This window comes from Salvia splendens, unplaced genomic scaffold, assembly GCF_004379255.2.
Source record: "Salvia splendens isolate huo1 unplaced genomic scaffold, SspV2 ctg1122, whole genome shotgun sequence".
NCBI classification, from domain to species: Eukaryota; Viridiplantae; Streptophyta; class Magnoliopsida; order Lamiales; family Lamiaceae; genus Salvia; species Salvia splendens.
In genome coordinates this window covers 24,399-38,623 of record NW_024598670.1, presented here as the reverse complement: position 1 = coordinate 38,623, position 14,225 = coordinate 24,399, and the positions used below count along the sequence as shown (strand labels likewise).

At 39.0% G+C, this 14,225-nt stretch overlaps 1 protein-coding gene and 2 pseudogenes across 1 annotated transcript; all 3 read left to right on the top strand.

The window, feature by feature from the left end:
- The first annotated feature begins 4,423 nt into the window (after positions 1–4,423).
- Positions 4,424–6,520, top strand: LOC121788709 (annotated as a pseudogene).
- Positions 6,521–7,453: 933 nt separating this feature from the next.
- LOC121788710 (malonyl-coenzyme:anthocyanin 5-O-glucoside-6'''-O-malonyltransferase-like) lies at positions 7,454–9,109 on the top strand. Its single transcript, XM_042187329.1, has one exon. The coding sequence runs from the start codon at positions 7,585–7,587 to the stop codon at positions 8,953–8,955; it is 1,371 nt and encodes a 456-aa protein (XP_042043263.1). The 5' UTR covers positions 7,454–7,584; the 3' UTR covers positions 8,956–9,109.
- A 748-nt stretch (positions 9,110–9,857) lies between these two features.
- On the top strand, positions 9,858–12,529 carry LOC121788708 (annotated as a pseudogene).
- Positions 12,530–14,225: the final 1,696 nt, after the last annotated feature.

The following is a 14,225-nucleotide window of genomic DNA, read 5'->3' as shown; positions in this document are numbered from 1 at the left end:
GAAAAAAAGGCACAAATGGAGTTATCTAATTTGATTATCAACATACAATAATATTAATTTTAATCCACCCCAAGTCGTGCTGAAATATTATCAGCTCGGATGATATGAATGCAAATTTCCAAACTTTTGCCAATTAAATTTTAGTTTTGCATACCAATTTTAAATAAATCACGTAAACTGCTGAACTGTTAATTTGTACTCCATCCGTCCCAATTAAGTTGAGTCAAAACTTTTGGACACGGAGATTAAGAAATTGTGTTGAAAAGTATGAGAGGGGAATAAAGTAGGAAAGATGAAGAGAGACTAACGTGATGTATTAAAGTAAGAGTGATTGAATATTTTATTTTTTGTCAAAATGGGAAATGATTCAGCTTAATTAGGACATCCGAAAATGAATATGACTCAACTTAATTGAGATGGAGGGAATAATACTTATTTTGCAACTAAACTATTAATTTATTCTGATTTTACAATCAAACAAGATTTCAACAATGACAAAGCTTAATGACTTATCTATTAATGATTTTACACCAACTAAAGTGACATTACAGTTTAGGCAGCAAAACAACATCATATTGTATACAAAATTAAATTATTTTATTTGTTGAATCATACTAGTTTCTATTAGTCCATGTTAGCGATCAAATCTTAATTGGTTGTAAAATTAGAACAAATCAATAGTTCGATCATTCATTGAAAGAATTTAAAGTTGGTATACAAAACCAGAAATTGGCGAAAGGATAAATATTTACACACTAATACACATTTGAAATCAAAAGGATATTTGAAAGTATGAAAGGGTACTACTAATATCAATCACAAATTCAGTAAACGAAACTCGTGGATCGGGAGAGTAAATAAGGTACTCGCTTGCATCAGAAAATAGATTTGGTGGAGTGATTGTCGCTGGCAATAGATAACGGACGAAGAACGAAAGCAATATTTAACTCGAAAGACTTGGGGCCGACCTATCACACCGTGGAGTTGAGTGCAGCTTTAAAGGCCGGGTTATGTGGAGTTGTCACCCCAAAGCCCATTTATAAATCATCATGTTATAAAATAGGCCCAATCCTTAAGTGCACCTTAGGCTTATTAACCATCGAAATTGGTGTATTAGTGATGGAAGCTAAATTATTCTTTACTGATACTATAATCAAATTTCGTTTCTTATACAAATAATTGAATATCCGGCCTGTACTGACAATTTTTATAACTCGTTACTAAGTGCAATAACAAGTTATTCAAATAATTAAATTATTTTTCTTCTTCTTTGATATTTTAATGTTCAATTTATTGCATTTATTTTTATCTCTTCTTCGCAGATGTACATCATCAAGAATGTAAGCATGATAAGTAAAACAAATTCATCCATCCAATTATAGGTAAGGGTTTGAGTCATTTTATTTTATGAGTGGATAGAAAATCATAATTGATTTGTCCTCACTTTGAATAGTAGGACTGCTAAAGGTTGATTAATAGTATATGAGTTAAGGATTGATAAGTCTCTTCTATTTGATTACAGTTAAAAGTGAGTTTAAAACTACTACGTATTCAAAGGTTGATTAATAGTATATTTTTACTTTGTGATAAGAGCTAGTGTCTTTTACTTTAATTTGAATCTGCCTCTATACTTTTTAAATGTGAGCTCAAAATTAGATTTTTTATTTGTGTGACCCTATAATTAAAATAATCTGATAACTTTTAGTTAAATAATGTACAGTATAATAGATACTGGGCTATGTTGTGAGTGGACTTCCGTGGACCCACCATATTTGAGAAAAAAGTCCAACGGCTTTGATATTGGGCTATGTTGTTTGACACTGAGTATACTCCGTATTTTACTACTCCCTCCGTTCTACAGTAAAAGACAATGACGGATGGAGGTGGGGTTGCGCGGGTCGGCCAACTCCACCACCCGACTATGAGAACTAGCAAATCCGTCTTTCGAGCTATGGTTGACCCCACACTCGAGTTAGTCGCGACCCTCTTTTGCCTGTCTCTGTGTTACTAAGTTAGTTTATTTGTGAAAAGGAATGAAATAAGCAGACGAAAAGATGATTTGGAGAAGATGAATGAGAATAAGATTGGGCTTAGGAAAGATGTGCGTTAATAATTAGTCAATTTTAAGGCAATATGTTAATAATTGTGTTTGCCAATGAATAATGTATATTAAATAATATAAAGTTGAGTGTATTTATTTTAACGGAATGCATTTTTTTAATTATGTTCTAAACTGTTGATTGTTTATTTGTTAGATCAATTGTTTGCTATTTATACTTGTGCAATGTAAATATTATGATCAATTGATTGTTTATTATGTTTATAAATTAATGGTAAATTATGAATAGTTTTTTTTTTATTAATTACACTTGCTTATTGTGTTAGTGAATTTCTTACATTAACATACAAGTTTATCGTAGAAAGAACGGTGTTTCTATCGATTTTCCTATTACTGATATTAAAATTGAACAATGATTGTAGTCAATCTTGGATTACGAAAATCTAGTGATAGCTTCAATTTTAAGATCATATTATACAAATACTTGAGATCGTAGAGCTGTTGGAAATACAAGATATATGTTGGAGGAGTATTTTAGTTTGGAGGAAATATTTGAGGGGACAATGGGTGAAATATTTGGGAAGTGATTCAGGAGATGTTGGTGTGGGGAAAACTAAGACACTCTTTATTTCTCAAATTCTCTCAACTTCTCAACTTATTCAAAATATTACAACTCACCTCTATTTATAGGCATCCTAACGCATTCTAGAATTTTCTACCTAATTCTTTTTATATTCTTAATATCTAGACTTTTCTCCATAAAAATCTAGATATTTTTAGATAACATCTACTATATTCTAGAGAATTCTATCTCTAGTTAATTCTTCCAAAATATCTAGATATTTTTCATCCCTAATTCTAGATCCTTCTATAATATCTAGATATTTGTATAATATCTAGATATTTACAAAATCAAGTTTATTAATTAATATTCCAACAAGAGCCTCATAAAATGGATACTACTACTTGTTTGGATTTGACAATTACAAATAACAAGCGATAGTGCTATTCTAGCTAGTGTAATATAATAATAATAAAAAAATTAAATTTTATATTTATTCGACCCCACAATGAATGATTCCTGGTAAAAGTCAACACATTTGGTACGTTCATAGTAATAGAGTTATTTTCATAGTAATAGAGTCATTTTGCCATTTGGTACGTTCATTAGTAATAGAGTTATTTTCTTTTTTTAGTAAAAGTCAACACATTTCTCCACACCTAGTTTACTCTCTCTTACTTTATTATCTCTTCATCTCTCTACCTTTTTCATTTTTCACTTTATTCTCTATTTACTTAACTCACCTAACACAATATTTCTTAATCTTTGTACCGAAAAGAAACGTCTTCAATACTATGAAACCGAGAGAGTATTTATTATTTTGATTGCAGGCCTTTAAAGACCCACATTGATATGAATAATAGTTACACCTCTATATTAAATATCATAGGTAATGATGGAATATTTGTTCTAATATGGATACAATCGATCTAAAGAGACAAAATCGTAACTTTAATTAATAGTTCCCTTGTTAAATTATTTGGAGCAGATTTAAATCAAATCAACAGAACTCAGATGCAATTTTGAAATGACCCCTCAGATGTGCGAGTTCCTGATGCACATCTAAAACCCGCCTTTTCAAATTTGCTTCCCGAACTTGCCAAAAGTCGAAATTGTAAAACCTTAGATATGTATATATTTCAAATTGTAAACCTTCACATTAGGATTACACTTATTATTATATAATAAAAAAAACATCATCATTTATAAAAAAATGATATTCTTATTTAGGATATATAATTAGAAAATAAGTAATGGAGTACTATACTGACTTTTAGTCCTTTTAGTAACTTTTGATATTGGATATAAAATTATAAAATTTTAATTTTCACTATTTTTCCATAATAATCAACATCGAAACTGATGTGATAAATCAAACATACTGCTACATAGAAATCACAGCGTTTCAAATAAATTGGCACTATTTTAAATTCAACTCAAAATTATTATATCATTTTCTTATCTCTTCATATTTTATTTTGTCATAATATATAGTATAACTTTGGATTTAACACATTCTTGGACAATTTAATAATTAAAAAATTAAGTATAATTTTGTATTCCAATTTAAAAAATGATGATAATGTATGTCAATAAAAAATTATGAGTCATATATATTACCATTGTCTCTTTTACTTATTAATTACGACACAATCGAGTAATTCAAACAAAAAAACAAAACATCGTGCATCTCATGCTCGTATAATACCCATTTGTATAAGAAAGATTATTCTTAGTTTACTATACATAATAAATCTATAAATAAACGCACATATTCCACAACTATTCACTCCCCAACCACCATGACCACCGTGCTTGAAACCTGCGGCATCTCTCCTCCGCCGCCGAGCTCACGCTACCTCTCCGCTTCTTCGACATCTTTTGGATCCATTTCCACCCCATCCGCCGCCTCCTTCTTCTACAACCACCCATGTTCCGAAGCCGAATTCTCCAACACCATTGTTCCAAACCTCAAACACACCCTCTCTCTACCCCTCCAACACTTTCTCCCCGTCGCCGGAAATCTCCTCTACCCTCTCCACACCGGCAATTTCCGCCCCCTAATCCGCTACGTCTCCGGCGACTCAGCCCAGCTCACGATCGCCGTCTCCGGCCGCGACTTCGACGAGCTCACCGGATCCCACATCAGAGAATCCGACCTCCTTCCGCCTGTGGCCGAGGAGAGAAATTACAAAATTGCCCCTCTCGCCGCCATGCAGGTGACGCTTTTCCCCTGCCGCGGGATCTGCGTCGGTCTTAGCAATCACCACTGCCTCGGCGACGCGAGATCCGTGCCCAGGTTCATCTCGGCCCAGGCCGAGATGAGTATCCACAACGGAGACAAGCAGTACTTAAGCTGCTCGTCATCGTTGCTTTTTGACAAATCAGTCTTAGGAGACGCCAATGGCGCCGACGAAAAGTACTGGAGCGAAAGAGACCACATTGTACTACGTTATGCAACCAATCATATTTCTATTAACTTGACCTTAGTAGTTGAGTTCACTTCTATTTTACTAGCATGACCACCGTGCTCGAAACCTGCAGAATCCAACCTCCGGCAGGCGCTGCCACGGAGCTTTTCCTGCCGCTCTTCTTCTTCGACATGACTTGGCTGCATTTCAATCCGATCCGCCGCGTCATCTTCTACAACCACCCATGTTCAGAAGCTGAATTCTTCAACACCATTGTTCCAAACCTCAAACACTATCTCCCCGTCGCCACAAACCTCCTCTACCCTCTCCACACCGACGCCTCGAAACCCGCTTTTCGTTACATCTCCGGCGACTTCATCCCGCTCACGATAGCCGTCTCCAGCCTCGACTTCGACGAGCTCGTCGCGAATAACGCTAAAGAATCCGATCAGTTATACGCCGGCGCCGGCGACCCTGCTGGCTGATGAAGAAAATTACCAAATTACCCCTCTGATGTCTTCCCAGGCGACTCTCTTTCCCGGCCGGGGAATCTGCATCGGTTTGAGCAACCACCACAGCCTCGGATTCGTGAAGGCGTGGGCTATGGTCAACAAATCCGGTGACGACGAGGCGTTCGTGTCGAAAAGCGGCGAATCTCTGCCGATTTTGAGAGATCCTCTGTTTTCGGAGATTCTAGTAGGCTTGATGGAATCTTCTGGAATGTAATGAAGAACATTCCTTTGAAAACGGCGCCATCGAATCCATTTCCAACAAACAGAGTGAGAGCTTCGTTCATCCTCCGCCAATCTGATATAGAAAAGCTCAAGAATCTGATTTTGTCTGCGAGGCCAAACCTTGTTCGAGTCTCCACTTTCGTCGTCGCGGCGGCGTATGTCTGGACGGAGGATGGGTTTGTTGTGGCGGCAGAGGCTATTGGTGGGGAGATGAGGTCGAAAATCTACGATGGAGATGAGTTTCTTAAAAGTCCAGAAAATCGGCTGTCGGAGGTGCCGAAATTAAAGGGCGTGAGGGTTTTGGTTGCGTCGGGTTCCCCGAAGTTTGATTTGACGGAGGCGGATTTCGGATGGGGGGAGGCGAGGAAGGTGGAGGTCATGTCGTTGGATACAGGGAAGTATTCGATGTCGTTGTGTAACTCCGGCGGCGGTGGTTTGGTCGTCGGTATGTCGCTGCCAAAGGAGATGATGGAGGCTTTTGCTTCTATGTTTAAAGATGGTCTAAAACTCCAAATTCATGAGTTAGTACAATTTGTTTTCAAGTTTGTTAATTTGAAGTTTATGTTTTCTATTAGGCATGTGTAAATGTGTGCGCACATGGTGCGCCTCTTGTTACACATTGATGCTGAATGTTCATACCTGGATTAAACTAAATTAGACTTTGAGTTGAATTAACTACACCGATGCATGAGTTCAGTGTATAAATTGTAGTGGTCAAAACAGTTTCATTGACAAATGAATGCATATTGTCATACTAGCAATCGAAATAAATAGGATAAATTGCTTCAAAAGTCGTCAACTTTGCAAATAGTTTGGTATTTCCCGTAAACTTTAAAAATTGCATGAAAAGTCATGAACTTTACCAGGTGTTGCAAATTTCCCGTACGACCCGACCCGGTACATTTCCTGCAAAAATTAATCCTACGTGACTCGCCGGAGGCGTGACATGGCAAAATCTCTGGCAGAACAATAAAACGACGTCGTTTTTTTAGTTTCAATTAAATTAAAATGTATATCAATTTAGGGTTTATGTCTCTTCTCTCTGTGACAGAAATCTCAATTCCCGTCGAGATTTCAACTCTTTCTTCTCCATTGCGACATGTAACTGGTCGCGATTCGTCAATCTACAATCCCGTCGTGTTTCCTCCATAGGTAGGGTGGTGATGGAGGAATCCAGGACGACGTTTCTATCGGGAATTGCAGATGGAGGAATAGCCACCCTACCTATGGAGGAAACACGATGAGATTGTAGATTGACGAATCGCGACCAGTTACATGTCGCAATGGAGAAGAAAGAGTTGAAACCACGACGGGAATTGAGATTTCTGTCACAGAGAGAAGAGACATAAACCCTAAATTGATATACATTTTAATTTAATTGAAACTAAAAAACGACATCGTTTTATTGTTCTGCCGGAGTTTTGCCATGTCACGCCTCCGGCGAGCCACGTAGGATTAGTTTTTTCCGGAAATGTACCGGGTCGTGTCGTACGGGAAATTTGCAACACCTGGTAAAGTTCATGACTTTTCATGCAACTTTTAAAGTTTACGGGAAATACCAAACTAGTATTTGCAAAGTTGACGACTTTTGAAGCAATTTACCCAAATAAATAATAGTAAACCACCACGTCAAGAATGTAAGATTATACTTACTATTCAAGAATTAATCAAAAAATTTCCAACCGAATTAAAGTTATGATCCAATTAGATTCTACATTTAGGAAAAACAATTGAAAAAGTCGCATCTCACTCTATCATGTAGTGCATGCTACTCGGATCATGCACATATAATGTCTATAAAAATTCATAGAATAGAGGATGAAACACAATTTATCGATGCTGACCATACGAGAAACCGTCCGAATCCCTCCTCCGCCCGACGCCCCGGTTGAGCTAAAGCTTCCGCTAACCCTATTCGACATATGGTGGATTCACACCCCGCCCACGCTCCGCCTCGTCTTCTACGACCACCCGTGCTCATCGGCCGATTTCCTCGACACGGTCATCCCGCGGTTAAAGCAATCCCTTTCCCTCACTCTCAAGCACTACCTAATTGCCTCGGCCAATCTACTCTTCCCTTCGGATCCGGATCAAAAACCCCTGTTCCGTTACGTCACGGGCGACTCTGTCCCGCTCATGATCGCCGAATCTGGCCGCGATTTCGGCGAGGTCACTGGGGATCACCCTCGGGACGCGGACCAATTGCACGATTTCATCCCCACGTTGCCAAAACCCGCCGACGAGGCCAGATATAAAAAAATCCCCCTTTTAGCCCTGCAGGTGACCCACTTCCCCGGCCGCGGCTTTTGCATCGGCGCCACCAACCACCACAGCCTCGGCGACGCCAGATCGATCGTCGGATTCATTTCGGCGTGGGCCGAGATCAACAAATCTGGCGGCGACGGCGAATTTTCGACCAAAACTCCGCCGATTTTCGACAGATCCGTGGTCAAGGATCCCGCCGGAGTCCACTCGATATTCTGGAACGCGGTGAAACAGATCCCGGTCAATCCGTCGCCGGCGCCTCTGGTACCGACGCAGCGAGTGAGATCTACATTCATCCTCTCCCCACAACACTTGCAACACCTGAAAAAGCAAATCTCCGTCGGTCCGGGGTCGTCGTTCGTCGTCGCGGTGGCGTACGCCTGGTCGTGCCTGGCGAAATCGGCGGACGCGATCGGGGAGAAAATCGACGGGAAGGAAACGGAAGTGTACTTCCTCTCCGCCGACGCGAGAGGGAGGCCGAACGCGATGATAGATCCGCCGGTGCCGGTTAATTACTTCGGGAATTGCTTGGGCGGCGGAATGGCGAGCTTGGAGCACGGGCGTTTGGCGTCGGAGGAGGGGTTTCTGGCGGCGGCGGAGGCGATCGGCGGTGAAATCAAGGGGAGAGTTTATGACAAGTGTGAATTTCTGAAAGGAGTGGAGAATTGGCCGGCGGGAGTGGTGAAGTATATGGGGATAAGGAGTTTGTGTGTGACTGATTCGCCGAAATTCGATCTGTATGCGGCGGATTTCGGGTGGGGGAAGGCGAGGAAGGTGGAGGTGCTGTCTATTGACGGTGAGACCTACGGGATGTCGTTGTGTAATTCTAGGGATTCCGACGGCGGATTGGAGATTGGTGTATCGTTGCCGTTGGAGAGAATGAAAGCTTTTGCTGCTATATTTGCACGTGGTCTCAAGTTGTGAGCTTCGGTTTCGATTTTCAACCGTTTCTGGTTTCTACAACGGTCATGATTGTCGAATATACCTGAAATGACGTCGTTTTAAATGACGTGGTTTTATTGTGCTTTGATTTCCATTAAAATATATTCTCTCAAATAGATCATTTATGATTAATACAGATTTAATATATAATTATAAAGTAAGAGATGAGGAGGAAAAGTACAATATGGGATGTATTTTTATTATAAAATTTTATAATATAAAACCATTATTTAAAATATAACTGAAATTTTATTAATTTTTTTTAATCCACTTTTATTAAATTTCATAAAACTAATGGAGATAAATGGTAACGAATTTTTAAGGGGGGAGAGAACAATTTTTATGTCAATTTTCTAACAATTTTTTGAATCCGCATCAGTCAACTTTAGACAATCAATGAAAACAGAAAGGTGAATCAAAGTTCGAACTCATAATTTATAATCTCAACAAACATAATACTCCCTCCTTTTAAAATTTGACATGTTTTAACTCAAGCACAGATTTTAATAATTACTATAATGCTAAAGTTAAAAAGTTAATGAAATGTGAATCTTATTTTTATATATTAATTTTATAATAAAATATAAATATAAATAAATTAATTGAATATAAGATCTATTATTAAAATGATAAAAATAAATGTAATAAATTCTATAATAGGATTGAAAAATAAAATAGTGATATTTTTTTAGGATAGTATAAAGGTATATACAGATGACTCCAGATTTACCAATTCAATCTACTTTTTATCTTATCTTGAAAAGTCGTTACCAAAATGAACAAGACTAATTAATTGCACATGGACTAAGAAATTTTATGGAGGGGGAAAAGTAGTTTATAAAACACCATAGTTTGTTGATCACTTCATACTAAAAAAACCTGCAATGACAACTGTGCTCGAAACCTGCCGTATTCCACCGCCAAAAGGCGCCGCCGCCGAGCTGTTGCTGCAGCTCTCCTTCTTCGACATGATGTGGCTGCATTTCAATACGACCCGCCGCCTCATCTTCTACAATCACCCATGTTCAGAAGCTGAATTCTTCAACACCATTGTTCCAAACCTCAAACACTCTCTCTCTTTAACTCTCAAACATTATCTCCTTGTTGCCGCAAATCTCCTCTACCCTCTCGACGCCGACAACTCAAAACCTGCTTTCCGTTACATCTCCGGCGACTCCGTCTCCCTCACGATAGCCGTTTCCGGCCTCAATTTCGACGAGCTCGTCGCGAGTCACGCTAGAGAATCGGATCAGTTCTATGACCTCCTTCCTCGCACGCCGAAAATGGCCGATGAAGGAAGTTGCCAAATTGTCCCTCTGATCTCTCTGCAGGTGACTCTCTTTCCCGGCCGGGGAATCTGCGTTGGTTTGAGCAATCACCATAGCCTCAGCGACGGGAGATCAATCTTAGGATTCATGAAGGTAATGCCAGACACCTATCAAAGTTTTTTTTCCTTTTTATTGTTGGAATTATATGCCCGGTCAAAGGACTTTGACCAATAATACTTCCAACGAGACATTTAATTTTGCGTCGATCTACGTTCGGAGTAGATGACCGTGATATATTCATTTTCTCAAATCCGATTCTCAGTGAGTGAGAAATAATGGATTAAATTCGTGCAAAATTGCGAGCTGTTTAATTGAGTTATGAGAGAACTCAAGGGATTAATTAAGTAGGTTAGTTATCCCAAAGTAACAAGCTTATTAAACAAGTATTTAATAAGTAGGATTATTACATATAATAATTCTAGTGTACATATAATAATTCTAGTGTACTAAGATGGATTATTACACGCGCGCCGAGAGCTTCGAGCCCGTGTCCATGGATCTTGGCAATTGGTCTTTGGGTAGTCTTTGGACTGTTCTTTGGGCCTGGTCGTGGGGCTAGGTGCTTGGGTTCGACCCAAGGCTGGTTGGTCTAGTTCTTTTTAGAGCACCAACGTTTCCACGTCAGCGAGCCAAGCGGGATGACACCTCGTGAGTACGACGCGGTAAATCCTACATGGCTGACACGTTATGAACGAACCTAGACGCACAGCGTGTCTCGATACGTCCGTCCAGGGTCAGCCTCTCCAGCTCTCGTAACGGTTTGTAACGCCTTGTAACGGTCGGCGGTTACAGACTCGCAATGATAACAGCCATAATGGCTGGTTGACCCCTGCACTGGACTAAGTCTATAAATAGGCTAGTTATTCCATGCATCTCCATACTAATTCACAAGCATACACAACATAAGCTCTCTCCCTCTTTGCATTGTCTTTTCTGTCGAATCTCCGCCCTTTCCTCCATCCGCCGGAGCTCTGCTGATAGCGGTGCTGCTTCACCAGAGACGTAGCCGTTTTATCTTTGGGGACGAAACGCCAATCCGAGAACACTACCGGAGCGTATCTCGTCTTGCGGAAAGAGGACTCCTCGACTCGGCTAGCTTCTGCTTTTGTTTACGGTTTAGTTGTTTGGTTTTCCGTTGGAATTTCGATTCAGTTTCTCCATTATGTATTCCTTCTTTTGGGTTGTATTACGGCCGGTTTATATCTTATAATCCAAGAAACCAACAAATTTTTTCGACATAGTCTGAAATACTTTTTAACACTTTGATTAATATTTGTACTACTCTTAAATATAATTAAAGATATTATTGGTGTAAATTAATTAATTAAAATATATCTATTCGACTGTAAGAAAATATGCTTAATTATGAAGTTCTTACTATCATTTTTTCTTGCGTCCACCATGAAGGCATGGGCTATGATCAACAAATCCGGCGATGATAAGGTGTTTGTTTCTAGAAACGTCGAATCTCTGCCGTTTTTGAGAGACCAATTTGCAAAGATTCTAGTAGACTCAATGGAATATTCTGGGATGTGATGAAGAAGATTCCTTTAAAGCCGGCGGCGACGCATCCATTGCCGACCAATAGAGTGAGAGCTTCGTTCATCCTCCGCCAATCCGACACCAAAAACCTCAAGAATCTGATCTTCTCGGCGAGGCCAAACATAGACCGAGTCTCCACTTTTGTGGTTGCGGCGGCCTATGTCTGGACCACCTTGGCGAAATCCTTGGGTCCCGCTGGAGATGAAAATGAGGTTTTGATCATTGGGGCCGATGCCAGGGGCCGGAGGAACGCGCTGTTTGATCCACCAGTGGCGGTGAATTACTTCGGGAATTTGTTAGGTGGCGGGGTGGTGAGAGTCGAGCATCGGAAGTTGGCGGCGGAGGATGGATTTTTTGCGGCGGCAGAGGCTATTGTTGATGAGATGAAGGCGAAAATCTACGACGGAGATGAGTTTCTAAAAAGCCCGGAAAATCTGTTGACGGAGATGCCCAAGTATAGGAACATGAGGGCTTTGGCGATGGTAGGTTCCCCCAAGTTGGATTTCACCGAGGCGGATTTCGGATGGGGGGAGGCAGAGAAGGTGGAGGTTCTGTCGTTGGACGGCGGGGGATATTCGGTGTCGTTGTCAAACTCCGGCGACGGCGATTTGGTCGTCGGTATGTCGTTGACCAAGGAGGAGATGGAGGCTTTTGCTTCTATGTTTGCAACTGGTCTCTACATGTGATGATTGTTGTATTGTAGTACTATTGTTTTGCTTTATTTTATTTTTATTTTGTATTTAGATGTATAGCCAGCAATAAAAAAGTCGTAAACATTTAACAAAGTTTATAATGAAAAAGCACTACTAATAAAATAGATCATGAAATAAGATTTTAAAATAATGGAGTATAATCTATCCGTCTCGGCTAAGAAGATATACTGTATTTTTTAGTCGACAACAAATTTTATGATTTGTTGGTTAATTTGTATGATGGGAGTTATTAAAATGTGAGTGTAAGTTTAAATAAAGAGAAAAATAAGGTTGGTTAATTTAAATAATGAGAGAAAAAGTGGTTAGATGTGTTGAACATAAAAATATAGCTATTTTATTTGAACCAGCTAAAAATGAAAATACTTCCTCCGTCCGTATAATGTCGTCCATGTTTGATTCGGCACGTGTTTTAAGAAATGTGAATAAAATTGAGTGGAAAAAGCTAGTGGAATGTAGGTCTCACATTTATATATTCGTTTTAAAATAGAATGTGAGTGTAATGAGTTAGTGGAAAGTGGAGACCATTTACCAAAAATGGAAAAAAAAACAAAGTGGATAACATTTCACGGACGGACTAAAATGGCAAAACTGGACAACATTTCACAGACGGGGGGAGTATGTTTTAGGGATAGAGAGTACAAAATAAAATATGTCGCTAGAATAAAACTGCAAATTTCACTTATTACTACATATCTAGAGGTGCTTAAGGTTTACGATTCCGGCGGTTACGGTTCCGAACCGGAACCGTAAATATTTTCATGAATCGAAACTGTGCAGGAAACACTGGTTTTGAGCGTTTCAAACTAGAACTGTGAAAAATCACCGGAAAATCGTGAAATCGAGCCGAAACCGTGAAAAACTGTAAAAAATCGACGGCCGAAAACCGAAACAGACGGTTTTGGAACCGGAACCATAACCACGAAACACCTTCGCGGTTCGGTTCCGGTTCAACAATTTCCAAAACCGGAATCGTCGGTTCCGGAACCGTGGACACCTCTATATATACGAATCTAATATTCCCAACTAAAAAAATACATACATGTATCGTGTTAGAATATAATTGTAAATTTCATTTATGACTATATACCAATCTAATATTCCCAACCAAAAAAACACATACATGTACCATGTTAGAATACAACTGTAAATTTTATTTATGACTATAACCTATCTAATAAAACTGAATATTTCATTTATGACTATTTCCCAATCTAATAATCCCCGCAAGAAATTACCCCTCACTAAGAATATCTCAATTCATTTATCTTTCTATCTCAATTCATAATTGAGTTAATAGTCATTCAGATCATAAAGTTTAGTCAAATTTTATAATATCTCACAAAATATAAAATTAAAATATAAAACAAAAACACGAAGTTCAAAATAAAAGGAATGATATACTATATAATAAATGAATAAAAGGTGACTAGATTGAAGAATATGAGGAAGTTTGAACAGAGAAAAACTTAGATAGTCTAAATATCACTATTATTTGAATTGTTGGAGAAAAACTTAGATAGTCTATAAATCACTAGAAAGGAACCAAGTTTGTGTGTGTAAAAAAACACGAGAACAAAGTGTTGGAGCTCCCAATTTCAGCTTTGGAAGAGCCGAAATCTAATGAGTGGCACCGATTGAAGCCCTTTCCTCCCCCCCTTCTCTATTTCTA